The sequence below is a fragment of the Microtus pennsylvanicus genome, chromosome 8 (genome assembly GCF_037038515.1).
Source record: "Microtus pennsylvanicus isolate mMicPen1 chromosome 8, mMicPen1.hap1, whole genome shotgun sequence".
Taxonomy (NCBI): Eukaryota; Metazoa; Chordata; class Mammalia; order Rodentia; family Cricetidae; genus Microtus; species Microtus pennsylvanicus.
The window spans coordinates 45,839,591-45,856,358 of NC_134586.1; the positions used below are offsets into that span (position 1 = coordinate 45,839,591).

At 40.8% G+C, this 16,768-nt stretch overlaps 1 protein-coding gene across 3 annotated transcripts in view; it reads left to right on the forward strand.

The window, feature by feature from the left end:
- Positions 1-16,768, forward strand: part of Shq1 (SHQ1, H/ACA ribonucleoprotein assembly factor) — a 106,894-nt gene that overhangs the window by 28,758 nt on the left and 61,368 nt on the right. For 2 of the 3 annotated variants that reach the window (XM_075983340.1, XM_075983338.1), the window contains exons 7-9: positions 6,866-7,020; positions 9,169-9,222; positions 11,034-11,157. The exons of the other annotated variant lie outside the window; for it this stretch is intronic. In XM_075983340.1, the coding sequence (XP_075839455.1) occupies positions 6,866-7,020; positions 9,169-9,222; positions 11,034-11,157 (333 nt within the window). The remainder of the gene's footprint in view (positions 1-6,865; positions 7,021-9,168; positions 9,223-11,033; positions 11,158-16,768) is intronic. 3 annotated transcript variants of the gene reach the window in all.

Sequence of the window (16,768 nt, forward strand, 5' to 3'; positions counted from 1 at the left end):
TAGTGAGATAATATTACTGTGAACACCTGGCACTTTCCTATTAGCTAAATTAATGACTGTCGGAAAAACTGTGCTTAAGGGAATCCTGTCTCAAATCTTGCTAAGTACAAGGGTCTTAAAGACTTTGTCAAGTGTACTTTCTTCGTGTATTGAGTTTGTTTCTTCATGTAGCTTCTTTAAGCTGAATCTTTCAACATGAACTGAGTACTTCCATTTAAATAAAGGCATCTTTAGATGAGCCCTTCAGTGAGGCAAACAACATTCAGTTATCTGTCTTAACTATTTGTAAACATTTTTCTCTAAAGAATGTTTTACCTGACACATACCTATGTTTCATTCTTTTTGAAATACATATTCTTTAACTATGATGGCCAACAAATTAAATGAGTTATTAAAATCATTTGTCATTGTGGAAGCCGTGCCTGTATAAGTGCATTTCTTCCTTCATTTTTGCATAGATTTGCTAACATGGTTGAAAAAAATAATTGAATATATTTTAGAATCTATTTTTGTGCACTAAGTACATTTTAACAAGTAAAAGAAGTATAGTTTCTAGCAATTTCAGTGTGTTTAGATGTTTTTTTCTTTTTGGCTGGAAAATTTTTAAACAAGTAAAAAAGTCATGTTAAACTTAAGCTCATACAAGAAGGTGAGTTTGGAAAATTATATATGAAAAGGGCTATGGTAATCATGTCTCTGTTACTATAACAAAATAATAGCGCTAACTACGAAAGAGGACATGATGGTTTGGCCTTGTGCTTTTGGGCCCGTGATAGATCAGAAAATTATAGCTGAAGCTCATGGTGAGAGATTGGAAGAGGCTGGATTCTTACTATCCTTCTTAGGCTTGCTCCCTGTGATCTTTGTCGTCTCATTTGGCTCTGCCTTAAAGTTTCTACTATATCAATTCCCACCATAGGTTAGATAACAGAACCTTTATTTACCTTGTGGGCTTTGGGGACACTTATCCAAACTAATGCAAGGGCTTATATCATTTTATATGACTTTTGTCAAATTGTGAATAGGGGGACAGTCTTGTTGAGCTGAGGCACCTCTGTCTATCAGGAGAATGATTAAAGAAAATTAAAAGGCAGCTTAATAATTGTTGATCTCTGGATAAGGTAGCGGCTTTTCATGACTCTTTTTTCCTAAGAGGCCTCCTTGAGTCACAGCCGAGCACATCTCACTCTGCTAGGAGCTGGGTTTCCTTTCTTTACTTGTGGCTGGATGTGACCCCGTGCTTGGGTACTGACTGGAGGGACATGATGGGTAGTCTCTGTGTACTTTCTGGGTCCCTTCTTTAGAAAGAAGGTGCTTGCCCTCCTCCTACTTTCTGCTTTCTTTTTTTTTATTTTTTTAAATTTATTTATTTATTAAAGATTTCTGTCTCTTCCCCGCCACCGCCTCCCATTTCCCTCTCCCTCCCCCAATTAAGTCCCCCCCCCAGCTCGAAAAGCAATCAGGGTTCCCTGTCCTGTGGGAAGTCCAAGGAACCCCCACCTCCGTCCAGGTCTAGTAAGTTGAGCATCCAAACTGCCTAGGCTCCCACAAAGCCAGTGCGTGCAGTAGGATCAGAAACCCATTGCCATTGTTCTTGAGTTCTCAGTAGTCCTCATTGACCGCTATGTTCAGAGAGTCCGGTTTTATCCCAGGCTTTTCCAGACCCAGGCCAGCTGGTCTTGGTGAGTTCCCAGTAGAACATCCCCATTGTCTCAGTGTGTGGGTGCACCCCTCGCGGTCCTGAGTTCCTTGCTCGTGCTCTCTCTCCTGCTACTTTCTGCTTTCTCATCGTTTAGGAAATGATACAAGCCTAGAGCAGCCATCTTGATTGTGTGTAGAAAGAAGTCATAAACCAGGCAATCCAATGCCCACCAGGCCCTAGTCCCTTCCCAGGGTAGTGGAGTGGGGGAAGTTTATGTTTTCCCTAAGCTATTGTTCGTCTGCTACTGGCAGCTCTTGGTCACAGCAGTTTAGCCAGTCTTATATGTTGCAAGTTATTCTGACATATTTTTTGTAATTTTCTTCCTTTGTTTTAAAGATTTTTTTAAATTCATTATGTATACAGTGTTTTGCCCGCATATATAACTGCATACTAGAAGAGGGCACCAGATCTCATAGGTAGATATGAGCCACCATATGGATGCTGGGAATTGAACTCAGGACTTCTGGAAGAGCAACCAATGCTCTTAACCTCTGAACTATATCCCTTTAACTCTCTGACCTAACTTTTATATGGAGCATGAGAAGTGGAAGCAGGGCTCCTCTGCTAGTGGGATTTAAAAGTGAATGATAGGAAATGGTTTAAAAAATACTAATTTGAAAGATGTGAGATCAGGTGCACTTTTATTTGGGGATAGCCATACTTGGCAGTGCCATCCGTGCCGTGCTAACTTTGGCAGCTTGAAGGATGGAAGAGTAAGGGGATCATGGATTCTTCATGTGATTTTAGAGAAGCATTGAGACCAGGCAGCATGTGTCAGGGGAGTCCCTGCTGTGAAAGGACATTGTGTGAATCTGTGAAATTGATGCCTGGGTTGTGACAGAGACCCCAGGATGTTAAGAGGTGCCAGCCTTGACTCTCTACCATGGAGAGTGTCGTACCAGGCGTGAAACTAGGCTCTGGTGGTTTGAATGAGAGTAACCCGCATAGGCTCATGTGTTTGGATACTTGGTCCCCAGTTGCTACAATTGTTTGGGAAGGTTTAGAAGGTACAAGGGAGGAGGTGTGTCATTAGGAGTGGACTTTGGAGTTTCAAAAGATTCACATCATTCCCAGGTAGCTCTTTCTGCCTCCTCCTTACAGATCAAGTTGTGAGCTCTCAGCTGTTTCTGTTGCCATGTCTTTTCTTCACCATCTTTGACTCTAACCCTCTGAAACCATAAGCTCATTTAAATGCTTTTGTTTCGTTTTGGTTTGGTTTGGTTTTTCAAGACCAGGTTTCTCTGTAGCTTTGGAGCCTGTCCTGAAACTACCTAGGGGTAGGCTTTTAAATTTTATAACCTTATTCCACTTTTAGTTGTCTCTCTTTGCTTGGTGCTTGTGGTTGAAATATAAGCTCTCATTGTCCTGTTCTATTGCTCTGCTTGCCCCCACTTGCTGCCATACCTCCACCTCCGTGCCATGATTGACTCTTACCCTCTAGAACCATAAGCCGAATAAACTCTTCCTCCTGTCAGCTACTTCTGGTTGTGATAGTTTGTGAAAGCAACAAAAAAGTAACTAATAAAGCCAGTTTTGCTTACAAGAACTAGAACTGAATGAACAGTTTGTGTTTTTGGCGGTTATTCTTTCTGATCATGCTTTTGACTCTGTACAGTATTGAGGACTAATAGTGTTAGTGTGAGAGAGACTAGAAAATATGTTGCATGACCATTGTGTAACTGTAGAATGATTTTATGACGGGACTGCGCTTGCCATGCTCATGGAAGCTACTGAATTTGGATCCCAGCACCAACATAAAATGCTGGGTGAGTGTGGTAATCTATTTACAATCCTAGAAATAGAGACGGGATCCCCAGAGCAAGCTGACTAGCTAGACTAGCAGAATTGGTGAGCTCCAGGCTCACCAAAAGGAAAGTATGGAGGAAAATGCCTGATGCCAGCCATCTGGCCTCCACATGCAGGCACCCACATACAAACACATATTTCCACATACCATAAGATAGACACATGCACACAGAGATTCTTTTTAAAGACTTGATATTAAGAGATATATGGTAGATTGTCTAAATTGTAGGCATCAAAGGAAACTAAGAAACTGAAGTCTCATATTTGCTTGTCTTCATGTAAATAAAGCATTTTGTTGTATTATTAACATTTAAGCGTTTCAGTGTGTTGTTTTAGAATATGTAGTCAATATTTAGTAAAAGTGACATATTTTTTCTCTTTTATCATGAAATATTTAATGATGGAAATTGGGGAAAATACTGTATTTGCAACAGCTGACAAAAACCAAAAGTACTTTGAAGTAACAAAAGCAGCAATTCTGTCTGACAAAGTTGGTGGTTCATGTAGTGGGATTCACTGTTCATTTGGAATAAAGTGAAGTCTTGAAACATGAAAAGCTAGCTTCCACATAGATTTTATTATTCCATTAGATATTACTGCTATTATTATTTTTTTACGGCTTTTAAAATGTGTATTAATGCTTTGTCTGCATGTATATCCATGTACTACACGTATTCCTGGTGCCTGCAAGAGGTCAGAAGAGAGCGTCAGATCCCCTGAATGGGAGTTACAGATTGTTTTGAACTGTCAAGTGGGTGCTGGGACTGAAACCTGGGTCCTCTGGAAGAGCAGCTAGTGCTTTAAACCACTGAGTTATCTCTCCAGCCCCAAGTGAGACAACCTTAAAGAGAGTTCATGTATGATTTAGGAGCTGGAAAAAACATTAACCAAGGCTCTAAATCCAGAGTCAATCTGCCTGCCTGCCTGCCTGCCTGCCTGCCTGCCTGCCTGCCTGCCTGCCTGCCTGCCTGCCTGCCTGCCTTCCTTCCTTCCTTCCTTCCTTCCTTCCTTCCTTCCTTCCTTCCTTCCTTCCTTCCTTCCTTCCTTCCTTCCTTCCTTTGCCTGCCTTCCTTCCTTCCTTCCTTTGCCTGCCTGCCTGCCTGCCTGCCTGCCTGCCTGCCTGCCTGCCTGCCTGCCTTCCTTCCTTCCTTCCTTCCTTCCTTCCTTCCTTCCTTCCTTCCTTCCTTCCTTCCTTCCTTCCTTTCTTTCTTTCTTTCTTTCTTTCTTTCTTTCTTTCTTTCTTTCTGGACTGTTTAGATTTATATTGAAAACAGTTTTCGAGGCAAAAGGTATCCCAAAATCAGCAGATTTGGAATTTGGTTGGGATTTATATTTAATTTATTGCTTGTGTGTGTATGTGTGTGTGTGATGTGTGATGTGTGTGGGTCTATATATTCCATGGCTTATGTTTGGAGGTTAGAGAACAACTTTGTGGAGTTGATTTTTTCCCTTCCCCCTTTATTGAGTTCTTGGGAACAAATTCGGGTTGTCCTTGGCCATGATTGGCATGTGTTTTTACCCAATGAGCTATCTTGCTGACCCAATGATTTATATTTATAATTCACAAAAAGTTTATAAAAAATTTGACAGGCCAAGCTGTTCAATAGGAAAAATTGGACAGAACACAGTTTGGACAATTCACAGAGCAAACCCAGTTTGCCAACACAACTAGGAAATAATGCCATCTGTTTAGCAGAGTGGCACTAACTGAAGTACCCGACCTCTAGTAAGTGAGTCACAGTTAAGTTTCTTGCTGTAGAACAGCTTATCTCTATACTGTGTTCTCGCTGTCTCCATATATTAGAGTTCAGGTCTGGCTCTGATTCGTCCTCTGCTTGGGGCCTTGCAAGACTGTGGTAGCTCAGATATGACTAGCCTGTGGGATGAGAGCTATGAGTACAGCCCAACATGAAATCATAAACTTGCATAAAATATTGTGAAACTTTTTAATGCTCTTTTTTTGTGACTAGATTGTGTGGTTCTTTGGACGTGGTTATCATGACATGGTAGCATCTTTTCGTAAGGTTAAAAGGTTGGACATAGGATGTGGGATTCCCCTCTGTATGCTGTGAATACCATTGGTTAATGAATAAAGCGACTTTGGCCTGTTGTAGCACAGAATAGGGCAAGGCGGGAATTCTAAGCAGATAGAGGAGGGAAGAGTATCTGCCAAAAGACAAAGATGCTCGCTAGAGCCTATTGGAACTTTGCCCGTAGGCCACGACCTCGTAGTGATGCATGGATTAATAGAGATGGGTTAATTTAAGATCTAAGAGCTAGCTAGAAATATGCGTAAGCTAATAGGCCAAGCAGTGTTTTAATTAGTACAGTTTCTGTGTAATTTTTTTCGGGTCTGGGTGGCCAGAAACGAACAAGCAGTCTCAGTCTATAGATATACTTATTAGCCAATTATGCCCATCTCTTTTTAAAAGTAGGTATTGGTTGTTGCATTCTTTTCTCTAGGCTCAAATTATTGTTGACAGAATTTTCTTCCTTCAATCTGCAAAGCTTCGGCCCCGTTTTCTTGCCAGCTTTTAAATGGGGCAATCTTCAGATTGTGGAGGTTCCAGAAGTACCTGCCACATAGCCTTTTCACAGGCCATCTCACCCCAGGAATATCCTGGCTCTACTCCAACAGTAATGGAATGTGAACATGGCAATGACTGTCCCGTCATCTTTGTCACATTCTGTTGGACAGAACCAAGTGACAAGATCTTGTCCACAAAGGGAGTGATGCCACTCTTTGTGGGTCATCTTGGAATTCTCCATACCACAGTCACTTAAATCCATTAAACTGGAAAGAAATGGGAAAAGTGCTGCTAAGTTTATTACCAGGCAGAGTGAGAAGTATGTCCAGGAAGATGTCCTGGTAGTTTTATGTCAGCTTGACACAATCTAGAGTCATTTTGGAAGATGGATCCTCAAATGACAAAAAGACCCCACTAGATTGGTCAGTATCTGTGTCAGGCAGCTCATAATTGTCTTTAATGACTGTTCCTGAGGGTATGATATCTCTAGCCTCCTGCATACACACACACACACACACACACACACACACACACACACACACACACATAATTTAAAGTAATAAGAATAAAACTTAGGAAAAAGATTTGTGAAGTCAGAAACTACTATTGAAATGTAGGAGGAAAGGTCTGGAAGGTTTGAACAGATGCATGACTCTTAATAAAGCTTGAAAAGCCTCCTTTAAGAAATTGCCTTATATGTAGAGTTATGGATAAATAACTTTGATTTTGCTTTCTATATTCGGAGTTCCAGTTTTGGCAAATCTTCTGCACTGGGTGTTTTATGAACCTGAATGGCACATTTAATTTTCAAAGCTGTGTTTTCTTTTAGTGTCTTTTTCAGATGAGGAAAAATATCAGCTACGAAAATTTGTAAATAAGTCTTACCTGCTGGACAAGACAGCTCACCGTCAAGTGTACTACAGTTTAGTTGACATCCTTCTGGCCTATTGCTATGAAGTACGTGTCACTGAAGGAGATCACAATGTAAGTCTGTGTGTTTGTCATTGTGGTAGACCACTGTGTTAGCTCAGGGGACCTAGGGCTTCGCTACCTGTTGAGAGCAGAGCCTGTTGTGATAGATTACTTAGGGGCTGTCCCAGCAGAAGTAACTGTGGTCTTGTCTCTTCTCTCTTGGCAGTAGGTCCACTAGATAGATAGCAGAGCAGAGCAGTGTAAGGAAGTAAGCCAAGGGTAGAAAGGAAGGCCGTGTCATTTGACACTAGAAAGTAGCAAAAGAGCCAACTACCACACTAGTGTTTTTCTCCAAGCTTCATCTATCACATGCAGAGTAAAGCCTTTTGCAGAAAAGAATCTTAGTATACAGTGTGTACTTTAAAAGATTTGTATGTCAGTCCCATTTTTTCAAATCTTGAATCACATTTCTTTTTGTTATTTAATAGAATTGTCTCAGGCCGAAGCAAGAGGTTTGAGAGATCAAAGCCAACCTGAGCTGTAAATGGAGACCCCGCTTTGACTTTTTGTTCATCTTCTTATTGTATACTAAAGAAACCATGTGTCGTGTCATTATTTTATTTTTTATTTATTTTTTTTAACTTTATTTTATGTGCAATGATGTGAAGGTGTCAGATCACCCAGGGACTGGATTTACACACACTTATGAGCTGCCATGTAGGGTGCTGGGAATTGAACTCGGGTCTCTGGAAGAGCAGTCGGTGCTCATAACCACTGAGCCATCTTTCCAGCCCTGTGTCATTATTTTAAAGACAGCATGTTCAATCACCAGTGCATCCAGTCTTTGAATTAATGAAGAGATAAATGCTGGAAAACCAAAGTCTTTCTAGGTAGTGTGGCCTCACTATTTATAATTACTTGTGCTCAGAATTTTGGCCTTATCATATGCTTTCCTTTTTCTTTTTGATTATGCAGATAATCATTGGATTTCCCATAATTCCAGTAGTTAGTAATACCAACAGTTACAAGATGATTTGTCTGGTTTTCTTTGACTGTGCATGTGTGTGTGTGCACGCACTCATATACACTGTGATTTAATTTACCCCACACAGCATCCTACTGTCAATAGTAGTTTGAGATGACATTTTTTTGTTGTCATGATTCTGAAAATTTCTGAAGTGACTTTTGCAGTCTGCATGTGATCTAAGTGAATAATCTTGGGGTTATCAAGAATGTAATTATCTGAAAATACTTTATTTTCAAGTCTTTTTAAAATTATTTTCATTTTCTGTGTATTACTGTTTTGCCATGGGCCTTGGGTCCCCTGGAACTAGAATTACAAACTGTTGTGAGCTGCCATATGGGTTCCGGGAATTGAACCCAGGTCCTCTCGAAGAGCAGCCAGTGCTCTTAACCACTAAGCCATCTCTCCAGCCCCTCAAGTCATTTTCTAAGGACGTTCTAAGTGGATAAAATGTTTACTTAGTCAAAAAAATAAAGGCTCTTTATTTTATATTATTGAGTCCTTTAAATTATTTGAAAGATTTTAAATTTTGTGTTTTTGAGGTTTTGCCTGCACATATGTATGTTGCACCATGTTTGTGCCTGTGGAGGTCAGAAAGGGGCATTAGATACTCTGGAACTGGAGTTATGAGTGGTTGTGCGCCACCATGTGGGAGCTGCGAAATGAACCCAGGTCCTGTACAAGAACAGCTAGTACTCTGGACTACCGAGCCCTTTCTCTAGCCCCACATACTAAATCTCGATGAGAGAAAGTGTTATACTTGATAAAATTTGCCAATTTTTCTTTTATTTGCATGTTTAAAATCATGAAGTCTTGCAACTTTGCAAGGCTTTAGACCACTGTTAATGTCACATGCATTTTCTGAAAGGCAGTTTCTATGGGGTTCTCAGGTGCCCAGCAGCAGTTCAACAGCGAATGATTTAGTAGAGAAAGAAACAGCAAACATTTTGCTTCAGTTCTGTTTGTATGCCCCTGCTTATTTGTTTGTACATTCTGATGCTCTCATTAGTGAAGTGATTAATTCCACAAAATTCCAAGCACGGTGAACAGAGACATCTTCTATTAGTCTCTGCATCAATACAGTTATTTTTCTTCATTCATAAATATATCATTTTTGCATGTACTAGTTCCAGTGAATATATTTGTTTCATTTTCAAATGACTTTTGATGGTGACAATGCTTTCTTCAACACAAAGGTCGAGTCTGCGTGGACTATCAGAAAGCTGAGCCCAACTCTCTGCTGGTTTGAGGTATGAGTTCTACTTGAAATTGTTTACACTTTCGTTGTTTATAAAGTTATTTTTTCTGTTGTTCATTTTGGTTAGTTCAAGCAATTTTTTGTTGTTTAAAATTTTTCTTAATATTTTTAAATTGGGAGCTTTATTGTACTTTTAAAAAAATAAACTTGTTACCGGACAGTGGTGGCACATGCCTTTAATCCCAGCACTCGGGAGGCAGAGGCAGGTGGATCTCTGTGAGTTTGAGGCCAGCCTGGTCTACAAGAACTAGTTCCAGTACAGGCTCCAAAGCTACAGAGAAACCCTGTCTAGAAAAACCGAAAATAAATAAGTAAATGAAATAAAATAAGAATAAACTTGTTGGAATAGTCAATCAGGAAGCATTTTAGAAATTGTGGAGGAACACTGAGGATACTGTGGGTTGTTGAGAAAATGTGGACAGAACTGCAGGTATGTTAGTAAAAATGGGACGCAGAGTTCAAACATAGGTAACAAACCCAGGTGATAATGGACTACCAGAGTCACGTGCCGTGTTTTATATCTTTTATCTTGTTCTTCAGTAACCTTATTGAACAACACTCAGTAAGGTGAGTGTTGCTGAATTTACTTGTAAAGAAACTTAGATCATATAGTTTAAAACAAATTGTTCTGCATCTTATTATTTTATGGTTAGAGCTGCTAACCTCTTTTTAAAAACATTAAAATTGGGGGCTGGAGAGATGGCTCAGAGGTTAAGAGCACTGACTACTTACTCTTCCAGAGATCCTGAGTTCAATTTCCAGCAACCGCATGGTGGCTCACAACCATCTGCAATGAGATCTGGTGCCCTCCTCTGGTGTACAAGCATACATCCAGGCAAAACCCTGTACACATAATAAATAAATAAAGAAATCTTTAAAATAATTAAGATTTTATTTGTCACTATTACTATTTTGCAGGGCACTTATCATAGCATGTATGTGAAGGTCAGGGAACAATTTTGTGGAATCAGTTCTTACCATCCACCTTTATGTGGGTTCCATGGATTGAACTCAGGTTTACCAGGTACAAAGCACCTCTACCCGTGGAGCCTTCCCACTGGCCTGCTATCCTCTTTTAGTGTGACGATAGTTGGCTTTGTTTCTATTTTCTAAAAATTTTTCTACAGTTTTCATAACATTTATTAAAAAATAGTTATCTTTTACATTTCTGAGTTTGGAACAATTTGTCTAACATCAAAGTCGTACCATCAGTTCAGATAATGCATACTTTAAGTTGTACAGTGGAGGTTGCTTCATATATTACTTTCTTCTGTGAGGAGGTAAGAGTCAGTCGCATCACTGAGACAGGTGCCATATGAGACTGTTATGTTCCAGTAGTAAGAGTGGACCGGCAGCATTGCCAGCCATCTCAGCTGGTAGCTATTTATAAAGTCAGGAAGCCTGTCCCTGTCCCCACTGTACCATCAAGTCCAAATCCATGTCTGGATGCTTGTCCCAATTAAGACTCTAAAATGTCCCTGCTGCACGTATGGGCTTTAATCCACACTTGTGATCTGTTGATGCAGCGTGAGGAAGAGTGAGTCTGTGACCAAGTGAGGTGTACAGGCGGATCTCTGGGAGTTCGAGGCCAGCCTGGTCTACAAGAGCTAGTTCCAGGACCGGCACCAAAAGCTACAGAGAAACCCTGTCTCGAAAAACCAAAAAAAAAAAAAAAAAAGAAGAATCTCACTTGTGCCAGTGATCAGGGGTTCAGAGTTTAATTGGGATTGTTCCTTTTTGACTGTGTGATTTTTGTTGTGTATGTATGTTATGAAAATTACTTACTGATATGACTCTTCATAGACTTGGACAGACGTTCCTGAAATCCTGGTGTCTTTTGGAAGGAGAGTTTTGTGCTATCCACTTTATCGTCATTTCAAGCTGGTGATGAAAGCCTACAGAGACACCATAAAGATACTGCAGCTAGGTACGGTAGGCTTGCATGTCTGGGCATGAGAAGTAAAGTTTTAGTATGTGGAGATGTACTCATGACTTTTACTCCTTTCTGTACATACATAAGTAACAAAAGTAATCAAATCCACTCCCCAGGATATAAAAGATAATGTTACTCTACAGAGATACACAGCCATGCTTACTTTTTTTTTTTTAATTTCCAAGACAGGGTTTCTCTGTAACTTTGGAACCTGTCCTGGAACTATCTGGGCTGGCCTTGAACTCACAGAGATCCACCTGCCTCTGCCTTCTGAGTGTTGGGATTAAAGGTGTGTACGGATCTCTGCCTTCCGTTGGGATTAAAGGTGTGCACCACCACTGCCCGGCCGTGCTTACCTTTTCTGAGAAGGGGGAATAAATAGACACAGACATCAGCATTCCAGATCATGCCACCCTGAAGAAAGATTGTGTTTTCAGTGTTTCTTGGATTCCTGTAACTTTCTAGGCACCAGGGTGGAACTGAGGGTCCAATAATGACGTGTGATAAATTCTCTCCTCATTGAGCTTTACAGTGTTGTCAGAGACTGATAAATAAACCAGCAGCTCCAGTCCAGAGCCACAGCTGCTCTGACCGAGAAGTAGAGTGATTGTTTAGGCAGGCACTTGTCACCTCTACTTGAAAAAGCAGGGAGGAATTTAAAGGAAAAGCATCAATACTCAGAAGACTCTGGACTGATGCTAAATTTAGCGTAAAAAGTCAAGTAATTTCTGGCTGTAAGAATATGGAAAATTCCAGGCTTCAAAACAGATTCCAAAGCACCCATACCAACAGCATTAGAAAGGATTAATTTCCAAGGTAATGATTTTGAAGGGAGCATCATCTGTTTGTGTAGATTAGTTCTGGTATATTCATTTAAAGTCACTTTCCGCACTTCTTGGTCTTTTTTTTTTTGTCCGGCCCCTGTGCGGGGCTTGTCTTTCCTTTGCCCTTTTAAAGGTGTTACTGGGGTATAGTTTTCAGGCTCACATAAGAAGGGAAGTCCTTCCTCCTGTCCATGAGAAGGGAAGCTCGTCATCCCCCATGTTCAGGTGACTTCATTGGATTGCTAGGGAAAATCCCATCTTTGTTGTTTTGTCCCAAGGGACACCTAGCTTTATTGTCCTCAGTGTTCCCTCTGGGGGAGGCACGCCTGAAGTAGGTTATAATTGTGAAAATGAATCGAATCATAGTTAACTGAAAGATGCCTTTTCATTCACTGATAGATTTAGACTAGCAGTATTTTACTTTGAAGGATTGTTGTTTAGGATACATGAGTGAGTATCATTGAGAAATCTATCTCCTTTAACAAACTGCCTTTTTTGGTATGTTATTTTTCTGTTGCTTTCCATCCAATGTGCTTCTTGAATCTCTAAAATTACCTTGAGAAATCAATCTACTCTAAATGACTAATTGTCAAGCTGGAGCTATACATCACAATTACTTGCTTTTTGTTGTCTTGCAAGATTTTCTCAGCATTGTTCATAGATTGAAGCTTGGAGGCTCTTGTGTTACAGCTTCCAGGAGGAAGCCAGCAAAACTGTAGCGAGCTCTTCGTGCATGTTCTCATACACATCCACTCTCGCTCTCATTCATGTAAACTATTACTTCTTTCTTCTTATTCTGGGAAGTAATCTGGCACTCTGGAGTTTTATTTGAAAAGTAATCAGTTCTGTGATTGCATAACCCAAAATAAATTTGATTGCCTTGACTTACAGTCTAATCAATTATTCAAACAGTTTTAGTAGGTTAGAGCTGAAATTGAGACTTAACTTTTCATCATTATCACTCACAAAAAAATAGTCTTATCAGCTATATTTTGTTGGCAGCAGACTTGAAATAACACACTAGAACCCCCTTTAAAATGAATGTGAGCCGACTAAGCCACAGTGCTGGGTTCTGAAACTGGCTTAAGTTGTGCTTAGTGCGGAAGCAGAGCTCTGGGTTGTCCTGAGCCTGTGCCATTGGATGTGAGGGTGACAAGCTCTGAATGAGGTTGTGACCTGTGCATGTTCAGATGGATGGCACAGGAATGCCATTATTATCACTGAGGAATCTCATTTTTTTTTGGACACTTCATAAGTTAAGTGGAAATAGCACCAGCTTGGCATTTGGTGTTTTCCAAGAATGAATTTGTATCTACTTAAAATTCAGAACACAGCCCTAGCAGTCACACTTTTATTGTAAAGGTCAGGTAGTGCTTGCATAGTTGAAAGTAATGAATGACTCTTTCCCACAAAGAAATACTGATCTCAGATGGATGAGTTTCCAGAACTAACGTGGGAATGCTTCAGAAGCCACAGAGAATAGCTCGTGATAACTAAGGTGAGAGTTTTCAAAGAGCCATGAATTTGCTTTATCTGACTTTACAACATCCTTTCCCAGGATGCTTTGCTGGGCCTTGAGCATCTTTACGTTTCCTGCATCCTTACCTCTTCCCATCTTACAGAAGGCCCTGCTTATCTGTCTCTTTTGTTGTATATTAAATCCAAACTTCCACAGGATGGGAACTGACCTTGCCCTGGTCAGCACTGTTTTAGTGCTTTACCCATATGGTTGGCTGTTCTCCCTCTTCGTTCCTTCTGCAGCACAAAACTCCCCCTTGTAGCCAGGCGGTGGTGGCACACACCTTGGGAGGCAGAGGCAGGTGGATCTCTACGAGTTTGAGGCCAGCCTGGTCTACCGAGCGAGTTCTACGACAGGCTGCAAAGCTACGCAGAGAAACCCTGTCTCGAAAAACCAAAAACCAAAACAAAACCTCCACCTTGTATCCTCTGTTCCGGACTCCTGGGCAAATGTCACTGCCTCCTGCTGGCTGATTTTTCTTTTTTTGCTTTTTCGAGACAGGGTTTCTCTGTGGTTTTGGAGCCTGTCCTGGAACTAGCTCTTGTAGACCAGGCTGGTCTCGAACTCACAGAGATCCGCCTGCCTCTGCCTCCCAAGTGCTGGGATTATGGTTTTTCTTTTTTTTTTAAGCACGAATAGAACCCATCCTAGAGCCATCCTTTAGTAGTTTTCAGTCATTTGGAAATGAAAACAGTTGGAAAAAAAAACTAGTTTCCGGTCTACCTTACATTTATTCTACTGGAAGCTACAAGCCGTATCATTCATTACTTGATCATACATTGTATACATCTTGAATATTTGGATTTGTGTCTCTGCCTTTAAACACTATAAGGTTTTTCTCACTCTGCGGTTGGAGGGCGGCAAGCAAGTTCCACCTTTGAGCTCATTCTGTGTCCCCATTGCTGTGGATGGAAAGCACACATGGCTTCTATAATATATATCCTATAGGTTTTTCTGACACTTAAGATTCTATACATGGGGCTGGAGAGATGGCTCAGTGGTTAAGAGCATTGCCTCCTCTTCCAAAGGTCCTGAGTTCAATTCTCGGCAACCACATGGTGGCTCACAACCATCTGTAATGAGGTCTGGTGCCCTCTTCTGGCCTGCAGACATACACACAGACAGAATATTGTATGACTAATGAATAAATAAATATAAAAAATATTCTACACATGATTTCTCGCTAGTCCTAGTTACAAGATGGGTCTAATTTCAGGACTTGAAGTTTTAACTCCGTACTTGTGAAGAGGAAACCTTGACTTGTCTGGCTTGTGCCTTCCTCAGATTGTGTAGCCAGTAGAGAGTAGGACAGCTGTCCAGGAAGGGGCCTCTCCCTTTGTTTAATGGGCAAATCACATCTCTAATGGCTAAGTTACCATATTGACATTGCTGCCATGGGAAGTACCGGTTGCTTCCAATAGAATAGCCCTTGCTGCTCAGCTACCACAGTTGCTCTTCCCTGCTTTCTGATGGGGGCAGCTGCGAGTTCTTGGTCTGTTCCTGTTTTCAGGGAAAGGAGGTTGAACTCTCTGTGGGCTTTTTTCAAGTAGGCTTTGGTCCATTTTGTCCTGTGTGAGCCTGAGTGGAAATGGTAATCACACCCTAGCTGACATGAAGTTGCTATTTTCTATGTGTTAGCTCCAGGCTCCCTTCTTCTGATGCCTATCTCAGTTCACGGCTAGTGCCATCTAGAAAAGCAGGAATTACTGCCACATGTTTGCAGAGGAAAAGCAGTCTCTAAAAAATTAAGGGAACGGCCAGCCAGAGTAGATGACACAGCCTGAACTGACTCCATGTCTGTCTAACTCAAAGTCTGGGCCCTCTTGACTATTGGATTCATTATAAATGGAGTCTGGCGTTAGCCTCATAATAACCTGCACTGATTGTGAGAAGGCCAGTGTTGTTGCAGTGAGGGGCTAGGTTTCAGGGTGCTCCTGAAACACATTTGCTGCCGGGGCAGTGAGTGTATGGGGTTCATGATATGGCCGTTTTGTGTGTTAGGATTTTTTTTTTTAAATAAAAAGTTGTTTGTTTTTTCTAAGTCTGGACTCTTAACCACTTTATTATGTTTTCTAGTTTAGTTTAGTCATTTTGTTTGGGCAGCTGTATGAGAAATTTTGGTTATTAACACATATAAAATTAGAGTTTAGAGGAGTTGGGGTGTGGCTGGGGTATAGCTCAGTAAGGAGGCTTGCCTTCTCTGTGCAGTGTTCAGTGTTCTAGGTTCTGTTCCTAGTACCCAGAAAAAAGGTAAGAAAAATCTGTCTGTCTCATTTCTAAGGCTACAGAAACCTATGCTTCTGTAAATACTTGAAGTCTGATGAATGCCAGACAGTATGCAGCCCAAGAAACCTCCTTCATGGATTGAAGGCCAGTTTCACATGAGATGAGTAGCAGCCCTTACATAGAGGTTACTAACAGAGCTCAGTAATAACAGACTTCTCAGAAATTACTGCTTTACAGTCCTCTTCTGTAGATACAGTAACATGAGCAGAAGAAAGCAATTGCCAGGGCTCCAAGTACAGGCCTTTGGACTGACATGATTTTCATTTTTAAGAGATGTAGGTGATTATAAATTGAGGCATCTGTGGCAAGTGTATTATATGAACTTAGAATTCTGATGAAACTTTACAAATGAATTTCTTCTTTTTTAAAATTTATTTTATGTGTATTAGTGTTTTGCCTGTGTGCATGTCTGTGAGAGGGTGTCAGATGTTGGAATTACAGACAATTGTGAGCTGTCATGTGGGTCCTGGGAACCGAACCCAGGTCCTCTGGAAGAGCAGTCAGTGCTCTTAACTGCTGAACCATCTGCTCAGCCTGTGAATTTCTTCTTAATATTTAAATTTTATTTATTTAGAGTCAGTTTAGGAAATAGTGTGTGTGTACATGTACATGCTTGTTTATGTCTGTGTGTTCTGCACGCAGGTGTATATTTTCATGTGTGTGGACACATATGTGCTTGTCACATATGTATGTTTGTAGAGGCCTGATGTTGGTGTTGGTTGTCATTCCTAAAGACAACTTTACTGAGTCATTGTCTCTCTGTTGTACCCATGGCTCACTGATTCTGGATAGTCTAGGTTGCTTGCTTGTTCTAGGGATCCCTTGTCTTTACTTCTAGTTGTTGGGATTGCAGGTGGCCTCCAGTTCTCACACCTGTGCTTTATCCACTCAGCCAGCTCCCTGTTTCGAAAGTATTAGAAAATACGAAGATACATCCCCAAATTAGATATTACCAGACGAGTTTATTTAGATTGAC